Genomic DNA, 24,734 nt, shown 5'->3' on the forward strand with positions numbered 1-24,734 from the left:
CTACCGACTCAGAGGATGATTAAAGTGGCAAAAATCCTCTGATGAAACTGCCAAGAAATCCATGCTAGGTTCCCCTTAGGGTTGCTATAAGTTCGGAAACTACTTGAAGGCACACACATGAGTGACAATCTTTGGATACACATTCCGTAGGTAACCGTAAAGGAAGCAGTCGTATTAATTTTACATGATGTTGTAATGACAAATAGGAATTTAGAGATGCGCCACAATCTCAAATCCATCTATCAAGCTGTACATAAAATACATGGCAATTTGCATTAAGAGCCATAATAGTGGTAAGTTTTACTAAAGGCCCAAAACAGATTTTGTTTAATTTGTATATCCAATTATTGTTTAATTGCCACTTGTAATATTCTGTCTGAAATGACTTAAACCACATTTTTACATGTTTGTTAATTAATAGCCATGATGACTTAGACTTTGTTTTGGAAGGGAGAAAGAACATTATTGGTTCACATACTTCTGAAATTAATTATTTCTATGGTCTATGTATCATGTGACCTTTTGACCTTTGCAAACTGTTCTTTTTTTCTGCAATTTCAGTTTAAAGACATACACATTGAGGAGAAAAGGAAATGCAGTTGGGAAGGAAGTGAAGTGGAAAAGGAAGAGGAAATATGTTATTTGCCTCCCATTATGAACGCTAGGAAGGGAAATCCTGGTTCCCTTGTTAGACTCTCGCCTATGTCCCAGAAGGCTTACTAAGGCACACATCACAAGATTATTTAAGGATTCTTCAGATAAAAACTTGGCATCCCAAATGTGCTAATTAATAACCATTCTCACACAGCATGTGGACTTTGATCCGAGATTTCTGTTTGAGTTAAAATGATAATCATGATGCTTCGCCAACTCGTTTCCCTGTGAAGTGCTGCAAAGAATACAATTTATGCAAAACACAACCGTAAAGGTCTGAACCTGTATTCTTGGTCTGCCCACTCCACCTGGCCGTCTGTATTTCACTACAACTGCCTTCAAAACTAACATGCATCTACTAATACAAACTCGATGGATTTGGCACAAGCCAATGCAGCTAGATAAGAACTACTTCCTCAGTGATTGATTTCTTAAATGCAACATCAGCAGCATATACTCTCACTCTATCTTCACAGAATGAGGACAACTGTCCTGTAGTACAAGGTGCAAGGGAACCTGCTAATATGAAATTTCCCCACAAATTCAGATATAGGGCTGTCTACAAATTACAATTTTGGTCATCTGCGAGTCTTAAACAATGCAGTGAGACCACATATGGGTAGATGCATTGCCCATGTAGCCTAAAATATATTCAGTGTATAGCTTCAAAAAACCATCAAAACATTACACAGCTAGATTATTGGAAAGATTTGTTTCTATCCCTAGCATCCTTTTAAATATGAATGTTCAAAGCTGCTTTGAATCATGGTGACAGGGATTAGAGACACTGCCAGATTTAAGATAGGATATTACCCTTCTGCCCTAAGAATAATGGTAATTCATGTCAAGACAAGACATTATTGTCTTATAAAACAAGGCAGTGGGAGAAGAAACACAACAGAATTAAGGCTCTAAAAGATTTCAAAGCATTCAAGAACAGTTTCTCAAAGCAACATGAGATCCTGGGCAGTGAAAGAGATCAAGAGACAGTCTGTATCTGACTTGTCAGGAGTACAAATGTCTTGCTCTTTCCCTTTTTTAATCTGGAAACCCAATAGTAAAAAAGGATAGAGAGACTGGAAGGACTTGGTTTCAGCTTTAAATCATACCATACATGTCTACAACCACAGACTGTAATTGACTGTAGAGCAATTAAAACAATTGTGCTTTACAATTATATAAAAACCAAAGTCCTTGTTCAAAAACCTATTATTCTAGGCCCCAATCACACTCCAAGTGCAATTCTTGTGCAAGCCAAAAACTAAAGAATTCAAGACAACACTTTCATCACCTGTATTCTGCCAGCCCCTTTCCCGGTATTCTATTCTAATCTCCAGGAAAACAGAACATTTTCTGGTGCTAAACTATCAATTACACTATTAGTTTTTCAAAAATGGCACAGTAAATTTTCCTTCTCTAGCCAAATAATGCACATTAATCATTTTAGATGGATGAAATTTAAGGTGGGACATCTATCAACCTTTTATCAGACATTAGCAAAGTTTTCACTGACACATATCTGCACATTTGATCTTATTATATTTTTTCCTGTGCAGTATCTGGTTGCTAAGGTGTGGTGCTTTTGGCTGCTTAGTAACAGATATTTCTTTATTCCTCTCTAGAGCTGATCAGCAAGTCCAAAGTTAAAAGTACTGTGACTTTTCCCACAGCTTTGTCATTACATAGCATCCTACCAATGAAGTTGTGTAATTTTGAATAGCTTGTGAAAGGGTCTGCCCAATGTGAACATGTGTTACCTAAAAGATTAGATTAAGACCTTTGATTGCCACATTGGTCAGTTGCAATTACAACCACGCTGCACTGTATAGTCAAATGGATAGCTACACAAGTACAGATATATTTTTCCACAGGCGTATCAAATGGGGTTGGTGCTGGAAAAGGACATTCTAAAACATAAGCACAAAAGGTTGTAGGGAATGATGTAGAGAGAGCTCTAAGAGAGTAAGTGGTTAAAGCCTGGGAACAACTCTGGTCAAAACAATGAACTTTTATATTTACAACCATTAAATTAACTCCAGCATAGAAGAAGCAAAGAAGACATAAACAGACAGTACTGTACATTTTAGCTATTAAAAAGTGAACACATTTTTAAAACTTCAATAGCACCTTTCCCCCTCTGACTTAGCATTTTCCCCGTTGTTACATTTAACGCTGACAAGAATGTAGCGTGGTATGAGGACTTTCATATTCTAATCCTGGTAAGAACTCAAGATATAGCCATGTTTAGTCTGTGGAATGAGTCGTAGAGAGACCTTGTAGACATTTGGAGTTATTTATTATTATTATTATTATTATTATTATTATTATTAACCTTTATTTAGAAGTGCTGTAAATTTACACAGCGCTAACTGAAAGAAAGAATTGGCGCATGAGCTTTTGTAGACTTCAGTCTAATTGCATCTGAGGAAGTAGACCGAAGTCTGAAAGCTCAGGCTGCCATTTCTTTCTTTCACACAAATCTCAAAGTAATGAAGCTATCAACAAACAGCAACCGTATTAAGACTTTAACAATAATGATCAGCAACAGGAGCATCAGCATTTTGTATTGATGTCAAGATTCTATGCAATCTGTTTTGTCATAAACAACTGTGCCAATTGAGTAGCATGGCTCCCCCTTTGGAACCTTTCAATGCATATACACATACTGAATGTTCTCACCAGCTAACAACATTCAATTCCCACAACTGCCTTTCACACCTTCCTGACTTATCATGCCTGTCTTAAAAGTGATGGGAGATTCAAAGAAATATTTTCTTCTAACAGAATAAAATATGCTTTTCATCAAATGCCCTGGTAACCTTGCTATTTAAGGCCGTTGCAGGGAATCTTAACTAATTACTGTGTAGGTCTATTACAAGATGGGGTTTAAAGAGCTACTTAGTCCAATTTATGCTACTCTTAATAAGTGTGCAAAAATTATAGTGCCCCAAAGGCTGCTTGGGTTACAGTTTTAATTAGCATTTATGTCTAAAAAATTTGTTTTAGAAATTGTAGAAGGTGGAACCAAAACATATAATTGTACTGTAATACTCTGGTTACTCCTAATCCGGTCCTCTGCCAGGATAAGGGAAGATGTTGTCTATAAAAGGTTATGTTTGGACATACACAATTTAGTTAATCAGATGAAGGAGATGAGAAAAGATACAAAGAACTACATTTAAGACAACATAAGTTCTTTCAAATCAAAAATGGAGTAATTTTTCTTGTTTTTTCACTTTCTTTTCTGAAGTACTAGCTATATATAGGGGTATGAATTATGTGTTCAAGCTAATCATAGAATCATGAGTTGGAAGGGACCGCAAGGCCATCTAGTCCAACCCCCTGCCATGCAGGAATCAATCAAAGCATCCCCGACATGGTGGCCATCCAGCCTCTGTTTGAAGACCTCCAGGAAGGAGACTCCACTAACTCCGAGGAATGTGTTCCACTGTCGACACCCTTACTGTCAGGAGTTCTTTCCTAATGTTAGGTGGGATTGGAATCTCTTTTCCTCAGCTTGCATCCATGTTCCGGGTCCTGTTTCTGGAGCAGCAGAAAACAAGCTTACTCCCTCCTCAATAGATTCCTTTCAAATTTTAAAACAGGGGCATTATCACCTTTTAACCTTCTCTTCTCCAGGCTAAACATCCCAGCTCCCTTAAGTCATTCTCATCAGGGCATGGTTTCCAGACTTTCACATTTTAGTCACCCTCCTTTGGACACGCTCCAGTTTCTCAACATCTTTTGAATTGTGGTGCCCAGAAACTGGACACAATATTCCAGGTGGGGCCTGACCAAAGCAGAATACAGTGGCCACTATTACTTCTCTTTATCTAGACCTATACTTCTATTGATGCAGCCTAAAATCCGCATTGGCCTTTTTAGCTGCCGCATCACACTGTTTCACTCATGTTCAACTTGTGTCCACTTGGACTCCCAGATCCCTTTCACATGTTCTTCATTCATGCCAGGGTGCCCCCCATCCTATATCTGTGCTTTTATTTTTATGCCCAAGTGCAGTACCTTACATTTCTCCGTGTGAATTTCATTTTGTTACTTTGGCCCAGTTTCTAGTCTATTCAGGTCATTTGAATGAATAGAATGAATAGAATAATGTTGGGCTGGAACAGATGACCCAGAAAAGGACTTCCAGGGTGTCATCTGAACGCAGGGTTTAACTGGCCGCATGCCCTGATGATGCTGCCCGGAAGCCAGCTGCAAAGTGTTTTGGTGGTGTGCAGCACACAAACACGCACCACCAGAGCGTCTTGAAGCGTCCAGGCGCTGCTTGATTGTGATGGCTTCAAGACACTCTTGTGTGCATGTTCGTGTGCCGCACATCACCAAGCGTTTGCAGCTGGCTTCAAGCCACAGCTGGGCAGAAAAGCCGGCTTTTTGCCAGCCGAAAAAGGAGCTGATCTTTGCCATTCCTTTTTTGGCTGGCTTCAAGGCAGATTGGAGCTGTGGCGTGGTTGCCATGGCCCCCAATCTGTCTTCAGAAGGGGTGGCTTCAAGCCGCCCCTTCAGTGCTGTCCTCTCCCCCCCCCCCTCACTGTTGAACAGCAACTACCAGCACAAGCAATGAGGTACTACCAGGGCAAAAGCCCATCAAGATGTGGAAGGCTGCAAAATTCCCTCCCTTCCGGTATTTTTAGATATTGCTATGACTATCTATGGATACTTCAGCTGGACTGCAAAGGAAGTGATTACGCAGCAGTGTCTTCTTATTCAGAATCGCCCCTTGCCCTTACTTTGTCTCTTCTCCTCAATTTGGGTAATGAAGGATATCTACTGGTTTAGGCTTAAATCCAGCGATAGATTGACTGACTGAATCAACTAGAGCGACTTACCTACATAAGTTCCATTGATTTAATAGTTCTACTCTATCTGGGACTAACAATTGGATTTAAGCCTGAATTTTCATTAAGGAAAAAGGAGTCTGAAAAAGTTGATGACAGTGGTAAATGGGAGTATTCTGACTCTCTTGCAGCCCTTTAGAGTTAGGATTTTCTCTTCAAGTTCAAGCGCGAAAGTTAGCAAGACGGAGCATGGAAGACCTCAAGACAGCTCTAACTGCAGTTTAGCACTTTCATGGCTTCTTTGGAGGACAGAATCTATAAAAGGTGTGGTGTGTTATCAGTCAATAAAGTCTACCCATATAGTATCTATTCTATAGAAAATGGCTGTTGGGAACAAAATGCAAAAATTATTCACAGTACTGAAATAACATAGAACTATGCGTTATTCCTAGTCTGGCCACACTGATAAAAATGGTTTATTCTGTAATATCAAGTGTTAAAGAGGTGCACTTAGCCAAAGCATTTCAATTATGCCACCTCAATTAAATCTAATTTGAGCTAGAAAATCCACATTTGTGTTGTTTTTAAGTGTATTTTCCCAAATGACTGCCAATTACTGCCTTAGAGTTTTTCAAAATTTTCTACTAGATTAACATTTCCATTATAGCATTTTAATCATATACAAAACCATATGTCAACGAGAGAAAAAGCCCAAGGCAACCTGCTGATCAAATCTAGTAAAATATTAATAATGCATCTGAATCCAACTTAAGATGTTGTTTGAACAGAAAACATATAATATGGGAATATAAGAGACTGAGGAATATAAGAGATTTGCTCAGTATTGGCTACGTTGGGATGGGCCATCGACCAGGGGCAACTTTTCAGATTGACAACGTACTTTTTTGTTTTGTTTGGGGGCGTTACTCAATTTAAAATATGTGAAACGACTTATAATTTTAAATCTGTAGGCTTTCAAATAGCATAGGATATAATATTTTAATAAATAAATATGATTAGAACCATCTTATAACAGATAAAATCCCCCATTAATCCTTAATCATTATTGTGTTGTTGTGTGCCTTCAAATTGTTTCCAACTTAGGAAAACCCTCAGGCAAGTCTACCACATGGTATTTTTGGCAAACATTTATTCAAGGTGGTTTGTTCCTTGCTTTCTTCTGAGGCTTAGAGTGTGACTTGCCCAAGGTCACCCAGTGAGTTCCATGCCCAAGCGGATTTGAATCCTGTTTCCCAGAGTCCAAGTCAAAGCTCAAACCACAATACCAGGCTTGCTCCCTTACTTGCTAATAGCTTACTGCTGTTCACCGCTATTGATCTTTGGAATAGCGTTATATAAATAAAAAACAATTAATTATATAAATAATATTTATACTATAATTCAATCTTCAATTTATCATTATAAATGTTGATCATGATATCATCTAACATATTTAACTAAAAATAAATAAATTTACGTTGACAGTCTCATAAAGTATATGCACACATAGTCCTTTTTCTTACTGACTAAAGCTCATTTAGCCATCTTCTGTCAATTCAATGGCAAACCAGAATGCCAACTGTTTTTTTAAATAAGTCAGGGCACTCGAAGGTCCACAAAAAAGAGTTTTGCGGTCCCCACTTTATCTCTCCCCACTCTACATTAATGACAAATGTTCTCCAGGATTTGAAGCAGGAGTCTTTCCTAGCCCTGTCTGGAACTTGCATAAAAAGCACTGCTTCACCATTGACTACAACGCCTCATAAGCAAAACCAAGTGGCTTTTTAGCTCTCTAAAAGTGTGCAGCATGGTGAAATGAAAGAGAGAGGAGCAGATAAAAAGCTTAGGTAGGATACTGTAAGTATTGCTTCTCTCCCATCAGTGTTAACTGCCACCCTAAGATCTGACAGAGACACATGGTTATGTCCCACCTATGGTGGAAATGCAGACATGGAGACAAGACAAAGGCTTTCACTATAGACACAGCTACTGTTGAACTGCCTGCCTTTGGAGATAGCTTGGTATCGTTTTAACAGTGATCTGAAACATGATGAAGATCTTTTCTAAGCAGGCATTTGCTTTATCAGATTAATAAATTCAATCCATTATTTGTTTATGCTGTGATGTGTTAGAACTGTAATTCTATGCTATTATTGGTTTTAATTCTTGCTGGTAAGGTGAATAATGTGTCTACACCAGAAAAAACAAGATATAATTTTTATTGAATGAATAATAAATAAACAAGTACAGAAGTGGTTGCAATAAAGAGAAGATTATAAAATGCTGATGTAACACTGATTATCCCCAGCTGCATAATATTTTGTGAATTTGGTCACACACAAAAAAAAAATTGAGAGAAGAACCACGGACCTACACCCTTTCCCTCCATCATTCCCTTCTCCTTTTGTTTTTCGTGTCTTTTAGTTGTAAGCCTGAGGGCAGGGAACTGTCTGATTAAAAATAATATTGTAAGCCGCCATGAGAGCCATTAGGGCTGAAGGGCGGATATAAATACCTAAATAAATAAATAAATATTAAATCCCAATATGCCTACAGATTTATATTAAATATTTTAAAATAAATTATTCAAAATTGTTACCCTCCATTGACTAAAAACATAAAACTGTTGAAGATGCAGACCTTAGCAAGCTGATTATAGTAAACATGGCAGAAATTCTCACAGTTAAGACTTATAGAGGGTATTTATGCAACATGGTTTCTAGTGATGCTGTGTTGGCTACATTTTTAGTCCCCTGACAATCTAAAGCAGCTTGCTTGAGATGACTAAAATATCTTGGAATTTATTAACTATTATAGTAGCTCAAAAAATAGTGGTGTGTGCAAGTCTTCATTACTATATAGTTAAGGAATGTTTGGTGAATTAGAAAAACTCAAGAAATATGTACACTGAAAAACAGAAAGAAAAGATACAGAATGGTATATCATTCTTTAATATGGCAATGTTGATTAAGGTGTAACTCTGCTCTTCACGCTTTCTGTCTTTGCAATAGTAGTGTAAGCTTTGTTACACTGTCTCCTCGCCACTAAAAATAACATATAGGCCCCAGAATTTACAATAAGTTTCAACCTAGATAACGAGGCAATTGAAATAGTTTAAAGATTTCCCATATTTTGGTGAAACATTCTGAACAGAGACTACAGTCAAGAAATCAGAAAAAGATTAGGAATGGGAAGAGCGTATGAAAGAACTAGGAAAATCGCTAGAATATCCATAAGATATAACCATGATATGTAACCGTAGTGCAGATAAGCGATCAGAAAAAGGTTAGAAAAATGAAGGATAGAGAAAAAAAGGCTAAAGAACATGGCTGTTTTTGTAGGCAGTTGCCAAGCAGGAGAAGACAACGATTATAAATATAAAAAGAATAGAAGAAAATTAAGTTCTTTAAGACAAATAGAAGAGATGTGCAAAAATTGGGGGGGGGGGGGGACAGCCTCCTGGAGCAGAGGAAGGAAAATTATTGAGGGATGATGGTGGTTGCTTTCCTTTGTGTGGTGTTCCTCCAAGTGTTTTCCTGCCTATCAGAAATGAGAAGGAATCAACACATGATAGGATGTTTCCACTCCATCCCTGGAAAATTGATTCTTTGAGATTGGTGCTGGAGGAGATGCAAAAGATAGCTGCATAGCTAAAAAGACAAACAAATGGTTCCTAGAACAGACAAACCAAACTATAGTATTCCAGGAACCCAGATGACTAATTGAGACTATCATACTTTGGCCACATAATGAAAAAAGAACTCATTAGAAAAGACAATGATGCTGGGGAAGTTAGAAGGAAGTAGAAGGGAAGAAGAACTGCATGCCAGATGGATAGACTCAAATCAGAGAGACCATGCACCGAGCCTCCAGGACCTGAGGGGAGAGGAAGACATTAGGAAGCTGATTATAAGTATAATAGCAGAATATCTCACAATTAAGAGGAACGTCTCATTCACAAGATCGCCAGATTGAGATCATTCAAAAACCATAACAACAATGAATGCTGTTATTTAATAAGAAATTATTGTCAAATGATCACAATGAGGGAGGGAGTCGGAAGGCCAGGTGGAAATGTGTGTGTCTTGTACTGGTCTAAAAGCAACAACAGTGAAAAATAATTGCAGTTTGGCGAGGAAGTAGCGTTTAGAATCTGGAAGCAACAAGCCAGAACCTCTCCTCCCACCTGCCAGCCTCAGCAGGTCATGGTGTCTCAGAGGGCCTATCTTGAATGTTAGTATCTTCAACATTCATAACAAGCTGTGGAATAGCTCTGTTAAGGAGCTAGGCCTCACCACCAGTTAGGATTTTAGACTTTAAACCAACACTTGATTAGATTCAAAAGAAACTGGCCACAAATGCAGTTTTGCAATACCAGAGTTTATAGTCCCTGTGTTACAGACCAGTAACTCCCAAGGCCTTTTGCACCAACAGAAATTTTCAAACAAACTTCAAGGCACAGGGGACTTCTACTGCTAGCTTTATATAACAATTTAAAAGCAAAGCTGAAACAATACCAGAAACATAGTTTATGCAGCTTTCCTAATTGAGAAGCAGAGCAAAAAAAACTTCTTGTGAAGTTAACCTTTGCAACTTCCTTCTTTAATTGCATGAGGCTTAATAATGCAACAGGTCAGTGTGTATATTTTACAGTATTGCTGGTCCACGGCCTCCATTGGAAGGAAAAAAACAACTCCAGCTCCTGAAAATCATTGAAAGTAAAGACATTTAAAAGTATAGAACTGCACAGCTCACTCTACATCATAAACTACTTACGCGCATAAATGACCTTTGTAATGGCGTGCAGTCATAAAAGTCTACTGAGAATACAACTTTTTCCCCTCATTTTCTTTCTTTCTTTTTTAATCATTTGTTCAAGGCAAAAATTAAAGAGTTCCCATACCCTAGATCAACATTGATCAGAAAGTGACTGCAGTCAAGAAATCAGAAGAAAACTATGAATTGGAAAGGCAGCTGTGAAGACTAGACAAGATAGTCAAGTCTAAAAAAATATCACTGAACAAGTCAGGGTTGTCTATGCTACTTACTCCAATTTCTATGTATGGCTGTGAAAACTGGACAGTGGAGAAAGCGCTGACAGGAACATGAAAATCATCATTTGATTAGTGTTGGATACCATAGGCTGACAAAAGGACAATAAATGGGTCCTAGAACATTCAGGCCTAAGCTCTCCTGGGAAACCAAGGAGTGAAGCCTCTGGCCACCCCAGCCATGAGCAAGCCCCGATCAGACACAGGACACCATGGTCCTGAGCTGGCCGCTGCTGCGACGAAACATATGGCTGGCAAGGAGCTTTTTTTCTCTTGCTTTTTTTGCAGCCGGTTTGGGCCACCTTAGGAAGCTCAGCACAGCTTCCAGCCAATCCGGTGGTGAGGGGTTGTCGTCTCACCATCATGTCCTGAAGCGAGCTGAAGCCAGTGCTTTTTGCCTGTCTGTTTCAGGCCCAGATGACTATGAGAAGACATGACTCACTAGAAAATACATAAGTCTTAGTAAAGTAGATGGCAGACTAGGAAAAGAGGAGAACTGCAATCCAATAGATTGACTCAGTCAAGGACCACACAGCCGTAAGTCTGCAAGACCTAAGAAGCAAGGTACGTTTTCATGTTGGATGTTAAAATCGGATCAGTAACTCTAAACCCTCACTAAATGGTGGATGCGCAGGATATAAAATGAATTCTTCCATACATATATCACAGAAACCTTACTTTATATGTATCCAAGGTGGTAGGAGTTACTTCACGTTTATTGGAATAGTTTATCTCTTCTTTGTAGAAGAGTTTGTGGGTGCTGCATAAATGAGTTTCCTTGGCAACTGATAGAGGCTAAATCACAGTGCTACCTGCTTATTCTATACACATTGCAACTGCATGTGATAGTCCAGTGATTACAAAGTAAAAGAAGAACATTGTGTATTAGACACTTTTATGTAACTTCTAACAGAAACAGTGCAACTAACTACGCAGATCTATAGCTTAAGAAAACACCTGCTTTCTTTTTCACACACAAAACAATTTAGAAGTAAGTATGTTTAGGAAAATCAACAGCAGAAACATTTCCAAAATGTAGTTAGTTACACTTAAAAATTTGTGCCCACCCCAGCTTCTATTAAATGTATTGGCAGTATGAACAACTAGGAGAGATAACACAAATGCACTGGAAATCTTAATTTGCCATTATTCTCTTTGTGAAATCACTGCCCATCTAGTCTTATTTGCTTCCACTGGGAATGACGGTTACATGTTCCTCATGTGAGTTGTTAATGATTTTCAGACACCTCCAGTTGAAGTTAAAACACTTTACGGGAAGGAGGAGGCTCTCTCCCCCCCCCCCCACTTTTTCTATGACACACTATATAATATTAAGTTGCTATGTTGTTCACAGCTTATCATTTCAAGTTTTGCATTACTGGTTAATGGTGCAGAGTAATTATATTGTTTAGTATGGCAATGCAAACAAATGGCAAAAGTGTTTTATAGACTACAGCAAGCCTTTGACTGCACAGATTGCAAGGCCATGGAACACTCTTAAAGACATGGTAGTGCCAAACACATCTGATAGTCCTGAAGAGGAATCTATACTTTGACAAAAGGCTCTGTTGAACTGAAACATGGAGAAACAGATGGTTCCCCAAATGGCAGAGGGGTCAGACCAAGGCTGCTTCTTTACACCTATCTATTCATCTGTATGCAGAAAAAAAAAAACAGCAGGTATGGACGTGGGAGAAGGGGAGGAAAATAGAAGGAATATTAACAACCTAAATATGCAAATCCATACAACTAATAGAAAACATCCACAGACCTAAAGCACTACTAAGGACGGTCAAGGAATAAAGTGCCAAGGCAGGCTTACTACTGAACATAAAGAAACAAAAATAATGACCATGGCAGTACTAAAAAATTCAACTAAACAATGGGAAACAGAAACAGTAAAGAGTTCCTAATCTTGAACAGAACGGGACTGCAGTAAAGAAATCAGAAGACTAGGGAATGGGAAGGACAGCTTGAAAGAACTAAAAGGCAAAAATGCAAGCTATAAACAACGCACTAAAGTTAGAATATATAAGCCATTGATTCCCTATTATCATGTATGGATGTGAAAGCTGGACAATTAAGAAAGTGGATTAGCAGAAAATCAATTCATTTGAAATTGTGGTGCTGGGAGGAAGAGGTGCGGAGAAGAATACCCAAAAATAGGATAGCCCCCCCCCCCAAAAAAAACCAAATGGGTCATAGAATAGATCAAGCCTGAAATCTCCCTCAAGCCAAGATGACTAAATGTGTCTGCCATACTTTTGCCATGTCATGAGAAGCATGTCTCAATGGAAATGACAATAATCTAGGAAAGGTGGAGGAATTCATGCTGATGGAAGGACTCTATTAAGGAGGTCATGGATATGCATTTGCTCCACTGGAATGACGGTTCAATTTTCCTAATGTGAGTTGTTAATGATGTTCAGACCCCTTCCGTTGAAGTAAATCTGTAAGGGCCATACAGAAGGCCAAAATAAAGCGCTTTGGGTCATTTTGGATGTATGCTGTTTAAATGATGCAGCATTATAAGAGTCCGGAAGCTGTGCCAAAGCCATACTCCGTCCTAGATCTGTAATGTTAATATATAGTATGATATTAAACTCCTTTTTTCTTCCAAAGTATGGATGCCGGCCATGAAAGCCTTTGACTTCACATATTCTGAGAAGTTTGCTTTTTTGTATCTGAACTGAAGTTATTGCACATATAAAATAATAGCTCATTCTTAGATATCCTTCTCCTGAATTCCCCCCAAATCAGTAGAAAAGGTTGATTTTTTCTCTCTAAAATGATGGAGTCAAAAAAATCATTATTGGAAATGGTATGATAACTAGCGAAGCTGTTTCTATCTGCTTATTCCACAAATAATAGTTAGTGAGGGTTTAACTGAAAAAACATCTGAAGCCTTTTCAGGTTAAATGCATATCCTGAAAAGAGAAAAAAAATCAAACTTGCAGTGTTGTTACTGTTAACAGAATCAGTACTATTTAATTTAATTTATTTCATACGTTTAGAAATCACCTTTCTGTGCCATAATTAATTGAAAATAACTCATATCCTTTCTCTTTTTTGACATACAGTTCTATATGGACCGTGCAAATTCAGAAGAATTCTATGCAATTTACAAAGGTGTTGTTGCTGAATATCCTGTAAGTAAACATTATAAATTGTTTTTCCTTCCCTCTCCTTTTTAGTAGAATCATTGTAGGTAGCTCTAAAGATTCTTTTTATGTAGTGGAAGGCATGCCCTCAAGTTGGAATAAAACTTCACATTTCTGCATTGCTTTTCATTTGAGCCATAAATAATGGAACCCAATGACTGGCAAGGCAAACTACAGAAGTGATTGTTTTAGGTTTAGCTGATCTTTGTGAGGTTCCTAAAACTTGTATTTTTCCAGCCCTTTTATGAACAGGGCAAAATGCCTGATTCTAAGAGACTGGATTAACTGTGATCACTGAGCCTCATAATCATCAGGTTATGTTGATAAAGGTTACTTTTTTGGATTAAAGTTTCCAGTGTGGCCCATAGCCAGTGACCATACTGGTTAAGGAATCCCAGGAGTCCCCAACCAATATATTAACTTTTCTAAGCTGTTGCCAAATATAAATCTTCATGCTAATTTTAATTTCTCCTGTACTCCTTGGAATCACATATCTGATGCCATGATGACATCATATTGTAGGTTTCTCTGCCCCTCATAGCAGCAGCGGATATGGGTGACAACTGTAACATGCAGAACAATTAGGGATGGCTCATAGTGCCTTGGAATGGTCAAATGTGGTACAAAGGAATGCACAGTGTTCCATAATATGTTTACTGAATGTAATTTTGTTTCTGCTGACAGGAAATGGTTGTAGAACTTTGCTCAGGACCCTGTATAGCTCTAGAGATTAGACAAGTTGATCCTGAAAAATCATTCAGAAATTTCTGTGGGCCTTCTGATCCTGTAAGTAATGTACCTGAAAAATGTGTATCCAGGCTAAATACATATGTAGTGCTTGTGAGAGGGAATATTTATTGTTCCCACATTTGTTAACTCTAAACACTCCTCAAACTTTATTTTCATCTCGTAGTTGGGTGTTGAAGAGCGAGTCTTCCCTGAAGTGTGTTCCTAGCAGCTTCAAAACAGGGAGATAACTCTATAGGAAATGTCCCCCTCTCCTGACCAGTAGCTTAAAGTTAAACTTGATAGGTTTGGCTCATTATTTATTTTTACATGAATTTATACCCTCCTTTCTCCAAAGGGGGATTCGAGAGCAAGTTAAAATCTTATTTGACAAATGTAAAATATTATTATTTAAATTACGTTTTTTTTCAAAAACAGTTAAATTTAGAACATAACTACTGATAATAGATTAAGAATACAGCACACAATCTTTCCTGTTATATCTGTCTTACCACTCATCACATCTATTACTTATATTTCTTTTCCAGTTTATGATCATCTCCCTCTAGAGATTCAAAGAAGTAACTGAAATTCTGAGCTTTGTTAGGGACGTGTCTACACTTGTTGATTGTATTATTGGTGGCTTGCTACAACTGTGACATGGCACTTGAGAAGTTCACAGTTACTTAGAGGCATGCATTTTCCTGCTGTGCTATGAGCACAAATCCCCTTAAATTTAGGGCAGTGGTAGTCGTGGGCAAAGTGTGCCCCCCCAATGACCTCAGGAGTCAAAAAGAAATTGAAAACAATTTTCACCTTTTCAGAATGACCTCAAACACCTGGGAGATGTGCAGGCATTTTCACAGTGCTTTTTGCCCCTTCTGCGCCATTTTGGGCCTGAGAGAGACCATTTTTTAAAAAATAGACAGTGGCTTCTGTGTGGCACAGTGGTTAAATGCCTGTACTGCATCCACTCACAAACCACAAGGGTGTGAGTTCAGTACCTGTCAGGGGTTCAGGGTTGACTCAGCCTTGTATCCTTCCAAGGTCACTACAATTAGTACCCAGCTTGTTGGGGGCAATTGGCTTACACATTGTAAACTGCTTAGGGATAGGCTTAAGTATACTGATAAGCGGTATAGAAATGTACTTGTTATTGCTGTTTTTTTTAAGAAGCCCCTGTTGTCCCTAAAATGACAGGTGGGAGAATATGGTAAAATATCCCAAGTTCCCATAGATATTTGGGAGCAAAATATTTTTATTTTTTGCAAAGGGTACAAAAGAAAGTGTGAGGCCTTCCAAGATTTCCTGAAGGACTGTTGGATTTGCATAGCCTCTGATAGTTACCATACTCATCCTGGTTTAGGGAAATTTGGTAACAGGTGAATGAGAGTAGACATGCCCCATCATATTTTTCTTCCTCTTTCTGTGTAGTGTTTGCAGCTTTATGCATAATTGCAGTGGACTCTTCCCAATCATGAGAGTTTGATTTTATGTGTTCCTCCCGAATGGGAAAAAATATGTACTGTCACAGACTAGTTTGCTCTTGTATCAGAAATAAAAATCACAATCACTGGTTTACAGTGATTTTGACTTGAGAGAGGACACATTCTGGTGCATGTCAGCTAGCTAGAAAGATAGAAATTTTCCTTTAACTGGAGAAGGGATGTAAATCTTCACTCTCTTCTTGCAAGCCCTGCTAGCTCTGCTAGCAAGATAAATGAGAATTTATGTGCATTTTGGAGGTGTCAAGGGAGGTTACATTGGACCCCAGGGGCATATGCAACTTGATTTGAAATATATGAATATGCTGTCCCATCTATACCTGTTCCCTTAAGTTGAAACCATTTTTTTACTTGCACTATTAATCAAACCCTCAGGTTTGAGATACAGTCTTCATAAAGTTTATTTCACTGTTTCTTGGCTAATAGATGTGAACAGTGTTGTTGTTTTTAATGAAATTGCATTAAAACAAAGTTGTCTTGTCCTATAAGATGTTTTAATTTAAACTCATTCTCTTCACTTTCAGTGCAGCACTTTTGTACAAAATAAGAGAAAAAAAGGTCCTTGGGCATTTCTGATCTCATGATCAGCTGAAGTCCTTTTATAGTTGTTATAGCAGAGGGATTCAAATTGACTGACTTTTGATTTCTAGTTTTAGCATGCTTAAAGTAACTTGGTTTTACGCATATGAAAACCCACAGTTTATAAGAAAGCATATCTTTCATACATGACCTGCTTTTATTGATATTCAGTACAAATCTTGCCAAGAAAAGCCTGTGATAGGTTCCCTACTTATTGCTACTATTGCTGCTCTTGTTACTACTACTACATAGGCAGTGGTTTTTCACCCACATACAGGGAAATTGTAAAATGACAGCTTCAAAACCATGAACTGCAAAAATAAAATAAAAAGGGGGGGAAAAACCAATTTGCAGACCTATAAAAATAAGATAAAATGAAACCTTGGACACATAAGCGATTGACAAGTAGAGGGAAGGTATGTGGTGTCAAAGAAAGGAAGCAAGAATGGCATCAAAATATACCTCTCAGGGAAGGGAATCCTAGAAATGCATCCAGTTCAATAAGATGCTTTTATTTGCATGTGAATGCAGCCCTAAATGCCTGATTTTCAGTTTGAAAAATGGCCTGCTAATATAGCTAGAAAGGCACCAAGGTGACATCAAACTTGACAAGGCAAAAGAGGCAGCTAGATCTTAACATGTTTCCTGTATTGCTGCTGTCAACTATAAAGGATCACTTATGGAGATATGACCTTTGTCAAACTTTTTTACCCCTTACTGTAGATAACAAAACACAGTCTTAGAATGTGTTGAAACTAATTTGATCCATCATGTCCCAGTCTATGACAATTCAATATTTGTTACTCAGAAAGCAGGGTAAACAACTGTGCTTTCGGATTTATTTATTTATTTATTTGTGGTATTTATACCCCGCCCTTCAGCCCTAAAGGCTCTCAGAGCGGCTTACAATTATTATTTTAATTAGACGGTTCCCTGCCCTCAGGCTTACAATTCCAAAAGACACGACACAAAAGGAGAATGGAATGCTGGAGGGAAAGGGGATCAGGTCCAGCAGTTCTTCTCTCCCTCTGAGGCCTGAACCAAGGCAGATGAGCTGGAGGGAGGGCTCTGCTTCTTAATTGAGGCCGGGCACGATGGCATTGAGCCTGTCCTCTCACTCCCTCCAGGCCAGAAGATGACAGTTGATGCTTGCCTCTTGTTTCTTAGCCATGTTGGCGACACTGCAGTTCATATTGAGCTGCATGTTGTTCAGCTGGACAAATGTTTGGTTTGTTCCCATGCTCAATTCAGAGTGGTTGTTTTAACCTATATAACCCATTGCAATGTCAGACAGAAGCATCTGTCTCTTTCTATAATTGTTCACTAGTGTTCTACAAAAATCATTGAAGGCCAGTATGTTCCAGATACCCATCTGGTATTTGGTGGTTGGCTTCATGTGAGTGTACCTTGTCAATGTTGAAGCCAACCCCAGCCCATTGTGGGATCCACTCCATAGTAGGATCCAGGGATTCTGGGAGTTGTAGTTCAAAAAAGCACTTATAGTCGCATAAGTTCAACTGACAACCAAAATCCCGCAGACCCAGCTTTTAAGTGATAAAAGTCTGCTCCTGATAGTTATTTCCTTCCTGTAGGAGAGTGGAGGGTGTATGTGCCAATGGAGTTGTGTCCAGCTATATTCATTTAGCTCAATACACTGCAAGAATGTCATCTGCAGGAACCTCTGAGAACCTCCTTGTATTGAGATATTATAGGTAACAGTGTGAGCTATTGGTTTTTTTGGGGGAGGGGGCAGGAGAAAGGTGTTTTTCATCTCAAAATGTCTAATTCCTTCTGTAAAAGGGAAGGAAAAAGTAATCTTGTGGCACCTTTTAGGTTAACCAGGTTATTTCAGTGTAATCTTTCAGATGAATTTCAGTATTCAGATTTATTACATGCTTCTGAAGAAGTGGTTTGTAGTCCAAGGAAGTTTATGCTGAAATAAACTAGTCATCTTCAGGGTGCCACAAGCCTACTTTTTTCTTCCTCTGTTCTACTGAAAGAAACTAACAAGACTAAATCTTTGGATATTGCCCCACAACATGATATTAAGCTGGTTGTTATGATTCAGCCCTAACCTCTCTAATCCTAGAATATTGGCATAATAATTTATTTCCTGCCTTTTCCCTATATCTAGGACTCATGGCAGCTTGGAAAACTTAAAATTGATACAGATAAAAATTCATAGACCTAAAAATCTGATTTCTCATACAAAGTCATTAGTATTAAAACAGGCTAATGTATACTTTTTAAAAATTTGAAACTATATACAAAATATTGTTGCATAAATTTTATTCTTGTTAAAAGGTGCAATGATTATAGAGTTGTTAAATATACATCTACATGCATAGTGACACAAACATATTACCTTCCATTGATTATTTTGGAATTCCACATCTTGAAATGAGGAACTAATGATTATTTCTGACTGCTTTCAGTTGTTACACTGGAACAAATGTAGCATGTTTAAAGACAGATTAGTTTATGATTACAAATAATTAAATGGTTCTTCAAATAGCACTAAGTAATACAAAGAGAAGGAAAAAGGATTTTCATTCAGTGATAAGACCATTATTGGCTAGAGTAGAAAACAGATCAATAAGAGGCTGCAATTAGTATGTCATGCTGTCTGTGGCTGTCTCTAGTGGAAAGGACATGATTGGATTGTTTAAATGTTATTTAGGGTCAAACATTATCAGTGTTCCATTTAAAAATATATATAGCTACTGGTTGTTAGAAAAGTAATGCTTTGGAGATTTTGCCAGATACTGCCAGTTAAGTTTCTTTGTAGCCACATAGGCTACAAAACTTCCTCTTTTTAAATAATGAAAATTGAAGTTCTCAGAATGCTAATTTTTTCACCCACACAGCACTCCTTGCCTTTTTGTGTTCAAAACTTGAAGAAGACACAATATATATATCTTACTCTCTTCCATGCCAGCATTCTCTGAAGATGCCACTCATAGCTGCTGGATAAATGTCAGGACTAAACTCTTCTAGAACATGGCCTCAAGGCCTAAAAATACACACAAAAAACTGGATGCCGGCTGTCACATAAGACACAGTGCCCTGATGGTGACTCAAACATGCTATCATGCTGGCTTCCTTTTCCATTTTTCTTGTAGGCCCATTTTGCTGATTTTATTTATTGGGTAGATTTGTTTACTTTCTGTCTTTTACTTTTCAAAAATATTTTCATATTTGTATTTCAGAACTGCACATGGTCCATCTCACAGTAAAGTCTGTCAGCTTTTTAAGGCACACAGACACATGGTCTTGTGTTGTAGCTGTACATTTCTCAGGTGTACTGCTTCTTACAATCATTGCTTCTGGTTCATGATGGAGTGCCAAATTAGGAATATGGAAACTCCTTATAGAATCATAGAGTTGGAAGAGACCACAAGGGCCACCCAGTCCAACCCCCTGCCATGCAGGAAATCTCAATCAAAGCATCCCCGACAGATGACCATCCAGCGTCTGCTTAAAGACCACTAAGGAAGGGGACTCCACTCCGAGGGAGTGTGTTCCACTGTCGAACAGCCCTTAATGTCAGGATGTTCCTCCTAATGTTGAGATGGAATCTCTTTTCCTGTAACTTGCATCAGGAATATACTATACTTCCTCAACCTGGCACCCTCCAGCTGTACTAGATTGCAACTCTCTTGGCCATATTGTCAGGGAATGATGAGAGCTCTAATCCAACAGAGTTGGATGCCTAAAGATGGCAATGGGCTGGATGAGGAAAAACAGATTGAAACTGAATCTAGATAAGACGGAGGTGCTCACGGTAGCGGCCCCGAAACCAAGAATTGGGTTGCAACCTTCAGTCCTGGATGGGGTCACACTCTCCTGCAGTGACTGTGTTCGCAGTCTGGGGGTGCTCCTCGACTCGTTGCTCCTGATGACAAATCAGGTAAATGTGACGGTCAGGAGCGCCTGCTATCAGCTTCGGCTGATACGCCAGCTGCGCCCTTTTCTGGAAGTAAGGGATCTCGAAACTGTTGTGACCGCACTGGTAACCTCACGCCTGGACTTCTGTAATGCACTCTACTTGGGGCTACCCTTGTGCTTGGTTCGGAAGCTTCAGCTGGTACAAAATATGGCAGCCAGGCTTGTTTCTGGTACATCTAGGAGGGACCACATTACTGTACTTTGGTTCTGAGGTCCCTCCACTGGCTGCCTATTAGCTTCCGGGGCCGGTACAAGCTGTTGGTTATTACCTTTAAAGCCCTAAATGGCTTGGGTCCAAGCTATCTCAGGGACCGCCTCCTCCCGTATAATCCTCCCCGCGCTCTCCGGTCCTCTGGGAGGAACTTACTGCAGCCTCTAAAATCTAGGCTTGCGGCGACCTCCCAGAGGGCGTTTTCTGCTGTCACCCCCAAACTCTGGAACGACCTGCCGGATGAGATCCGTCAGTTGACATCATTAGACAGCTTTAAAAAAGCTGTCAAGACAGATCTCTTCCGGCAGGCCTTTCCAGATTAACCATCCCGGCCCGGGCTCCCTGATCCCCTCTTTCCTCTCGTTGCCCAATCTTTAGTGATGGTTGAGGATCTCCAGAGGGACACCAGGGTTTTTAGTTTGTTTTAATTATGTTTTATGTTTTGATATTGTGTTTTTAATCTGTCATATTTTTTAATACTTTCATAAGGAGGGGAGGGATTATAATGTTTTTAATTTTATATTTTACTCTGTTATATTTACTGTTGTCAACCGCCCGGATTGGTTCGCCACAGGACGGTATACAAATAAATATTATTATTATTATTATTATTATTATTATTATTATTATTATAGAGAGAGAGGTTGGTTATTCTTTATCCATAATTCCAAAATCTAAAGTAGTCCAAAATCAAAAACTTTTTGAGCTACAGTACAAATAGTATGGCATATCCCTTTCCTGTATTTGCAAGGATGGAGAGAGATGTGGCTGGAGACAAATGCAAAGATCTGTGAAATGGTGGGAATCCATGCCTCCCACTATTCCACAGATCCTTAGTCTCTCTCCAGTCTCATTCTGTTTTATTCTATGTATGCAAATACAGGTATTCCGAAATCCAAAAAAATCCGAAATATGGAACACTTCTGGTCCCAGGCATTTTGGATAAGGGATGCTCAACCTGTATATATTACTTCTTGTTATACATTCTTGTTAGCATGTTGACAAAGCCTCATATTTATGGGACTGGGTGTACTGCCTCATTGGGCCTTTAAAGAGTCTTTGCAATTTAATTCATACAGCATTTACATTTTTAGGTTTCTCACTGGATCATCTTCAGAAGTGCACACACAGTACACTTGACTTTCTTATATAAATTTATAAATATTGATTTTAGCTGCTTGTTAGAGAGAATAATGCCTGGATATTTCTGACAGTAGCAGCTCAATTTCTAGATGGCAGAGACCTTGAAAAACAGAGCATTTTGTCAAGACAAAACCAAACATGCACACAAAACACCATCTTGCTGGTCCAGTCATACAGAAAAGAAACAGTAGCATTGTGTATGTCAGATAAGGAAAATGGTGACATCATTGAGTTGTGAGTTATTTGTTTCCCTTTTCATTTTCTAAGGCATGAAATGTAGGTTTTAGTGATATGTGAGCTTAATTGATTCCAGAATTTCAGTTAAGGAGGAATGATTCTGTTGCAAAAATGAATATAACTTGGTTGCTACATATATGATTACCAGTGAAATGTGTTTTTTTTTGGAAAAAATAGAAATGGGACCCCCCCCCCAGTTACAGCTCTCAGTAATGTTATTTGATTTAGCATAGTTGGTTTAAATAACACATATTTTCCTTATATTTAACCAAAGTATATGGCTACACCTGAAAGAATGCTATTCTAGAACCCATACTAATAGAGAACTGAATGTAATCTATCTTGTATCAACAATTTTTGTTTTCTGAGATATAACTGTACTACCCTTGAGCTTCACTTATTTATTCACCCACTGCACTTCTTATTAGTTCTGTTTCAAGCTGAGAAAAATCTGATTCATTGCAACTAGTTGAACAAGGAGGAGTGTGAGTCTGTAAGCACAGACAATTTACCACATTTTATCTTTACTATTTGTGCTTGTGAAGCAAGAGATTTTGCAAAATAGAAACAAGCTTAGCAATACTTTTCTTTGTCTGATCATCAGGATTTGCCCATGATTGTCTCTTAGAATAATAACTATAAATGTATATCTTAACATTTCTAACCTGACTGATTGAAGCAGAACAATCCAGGCTGGTTTGTGTGTGTGTTTGTGTGTGAGAGAGAGAGTGTGTGTAAAGATTTCAATGGAATAATATCATAAAATTGCCCAGCTCTCATCTTTAAAGTTTGCTACAGATAGCAGTTAAGTTTATCATAATGACATTCAGCCACATGGAAAATGGATTCTAGCAGCCTTTTCCAATGGGATGTTCTCCAGATGTTTTAGGCTTCAGCTTCGATTGGTGCTAGCAAGTCAGGGATGAAAATTGTACCCTAAACATCTGAAATTCACTAGATTGGGCAAAAATGTTCTGTGGTCTTTGACCTAACTGGGCTCTTCAGACTGCTCTTTTTATGGTCAAAAAGGTGACTTGCCTCTTGTGGAAACTACTCAAGCAGTAGTTCGGACTTCAGCAACTCATTGGGGTCTCTTGTTCTTTCATCAATTTTTGGCACCGTTAGTTTTTAGCACTGGCTCTGGCTACAGGTAGCCATCAGTACCATTTCAGGACTAGCATAAGGTCAAAGGTTCTGGAATTGACTAGATATTGCAGCATTCGACCCCATTTCAATTACTGTGGATGCTACCCAATCCAAGACCTCTCAATATTTATTTGTTCCAGTTAACCATGAGGGTAGCGAGATGATCATCATGGGATGAGAGTTATTCTACTACTTGGTTGTTCTCATGGACTGCTGCCCATGTCTCATATATTGACACTTATCAGAACTCTCTGTGGGAGGAAGTTTCTCCACGACAAATGTTTTATCCATGTTTTGATAAGCTATCTGTGTTTCTGTCCCCAAATGGAGAGTCTTGTGCTTTTGTAAGCCATCAAGACCTGACACTGAATTTGCTTAGGGGTGGTGATTGCTATGGCAATCCACATGCATGCATGGCTTCTTCTTCGTAGTTCCTGAGTTCTCCTTCCTTTCTGAATCTTTTTTCGTGAATGTATGTGTCAATGAGTCATCACCATTAGAGGCCTATCTGCACTATTTACCAGTTCTATGTGAAAGTACACTTTCTCCAGCTGTGATAGGATTCTTTAGAGGGATATTATCAAGCATATATTACTCCCTAAGACTATTTCACTTCTCATCAGCGCTGTGTGTTTTCTTTCCACCACTTCATTGTGTTTAAGGAGGATGGATGTTGTTTCTCATCCTGGATTTTCGAGATGTTATCTTTACTTCCACTGCAGGGTGGTCACTCAAAGTTTCATCCTCCCTCTGATGCAAAACTGTGAATGGTTCACAGTTTTGCATCAGTGTATTTTCATATCACAATGTGGCCATCCCACAAGAGGCTCCTTTGTTCCATGGTGAGAAGAGGCATATATCACGTCTGTATCCTGTCTTTCAGTGTATGCATTTCCCTATGTGTGTTCACCAGGCACATTACCCTGGTGGTTGCATGGCTTTGCTGGCAATGGGTTGGCTTTTCCCCATGCATTGACAACTGGTTGCTTATGTCTATCATATGCGAACAACTATTCTTAATCAGTTATTGGACTCAGCTGTTCCAAAAACTTCTGAAGTTAAGTATGAATTACAAGGGATTTACCTCTGTCTTTTTCAATCACAGAGGTCATTAGTCTGAGTTGGATTTTGCATTCAGTCAATTTTTTCCCTATTGAACAATGTGTACCAAGATCTTTAGGGAACCACTGTATATGCATCAGGAGATTGTCTCTTACGAATATTGAACTAGCACTGGGTCTTACAACCCCACCATGTCTTTTGTGCCCTTTGCCAAACTTTTTAGGTGGCCCCTTCAGATTTCTTTCTTGTCTTATTTTGACCATCAGGCAGGTTCTCGTCATGGAGAACTCTTATATTTCTTGTTGTGGTTATTGAGAATGCCATTCTGCTCCCTCTGCCTACTCTATCGGTTATTACTGACATGTCACTAGAAGTTGGGATGCAAATCCTCCAGTCAGGGGTCAGTGCTCATGAAATGAAAGGGCTCTCCGCATCTGTGTCCTTCAGCTTTTGGTGGCTTCGAAATCCTTTCAGTCTTTCAAGTGAATTGTCCAAGGTGAGATGGGCTGATC

At 38.7% G+C, this 24,734-nt stretch overlaps 1 protein-coding gene across 1 annotated transcript in view; it reads left to right on the top strand.

Annotated features, from left to right (window-relative positions):
- LOC121925237 (nucleoside diphosphate kinase 7-like) overlaps window positions 1-24,734 on the top strand; it is a 98,777-nt gene that overhangs the window by 21,211 nt on the left and 52,832 nt on the right. Inside the window, exons 6-7 of the mRNA XM_042457121.1 lie at window positions 13,585-13,653; window positions 14,350-14,451. Coding sequence (XP_042313055.1) covers window positions 13,585-13,653; window positions 14,350-14,451 — 171 coding nt within the window. The remainder of the gene's footprint in view (window positions 1-13,584; window positions 13,654-14,349; window positions 14,452-24,734) is intronic.

This window comes from Sceloporus undulatus, chromosome 3 (assembly GCF_019175285.1).
Source record: "Sceloporus undulatus isolate JIND9_A2432 ecotype Alabama chromosome 3, SceUnd_v1.1, whole genome shotgun sequence".
Classification (NCBI taxonomy): domain Eukaryota; kingdom Metazoa; phylum Chordata; class Lepidosauria; order Squamata; family Phrynosomatidae; genus Sceloporus; species Sceloporus undulatus.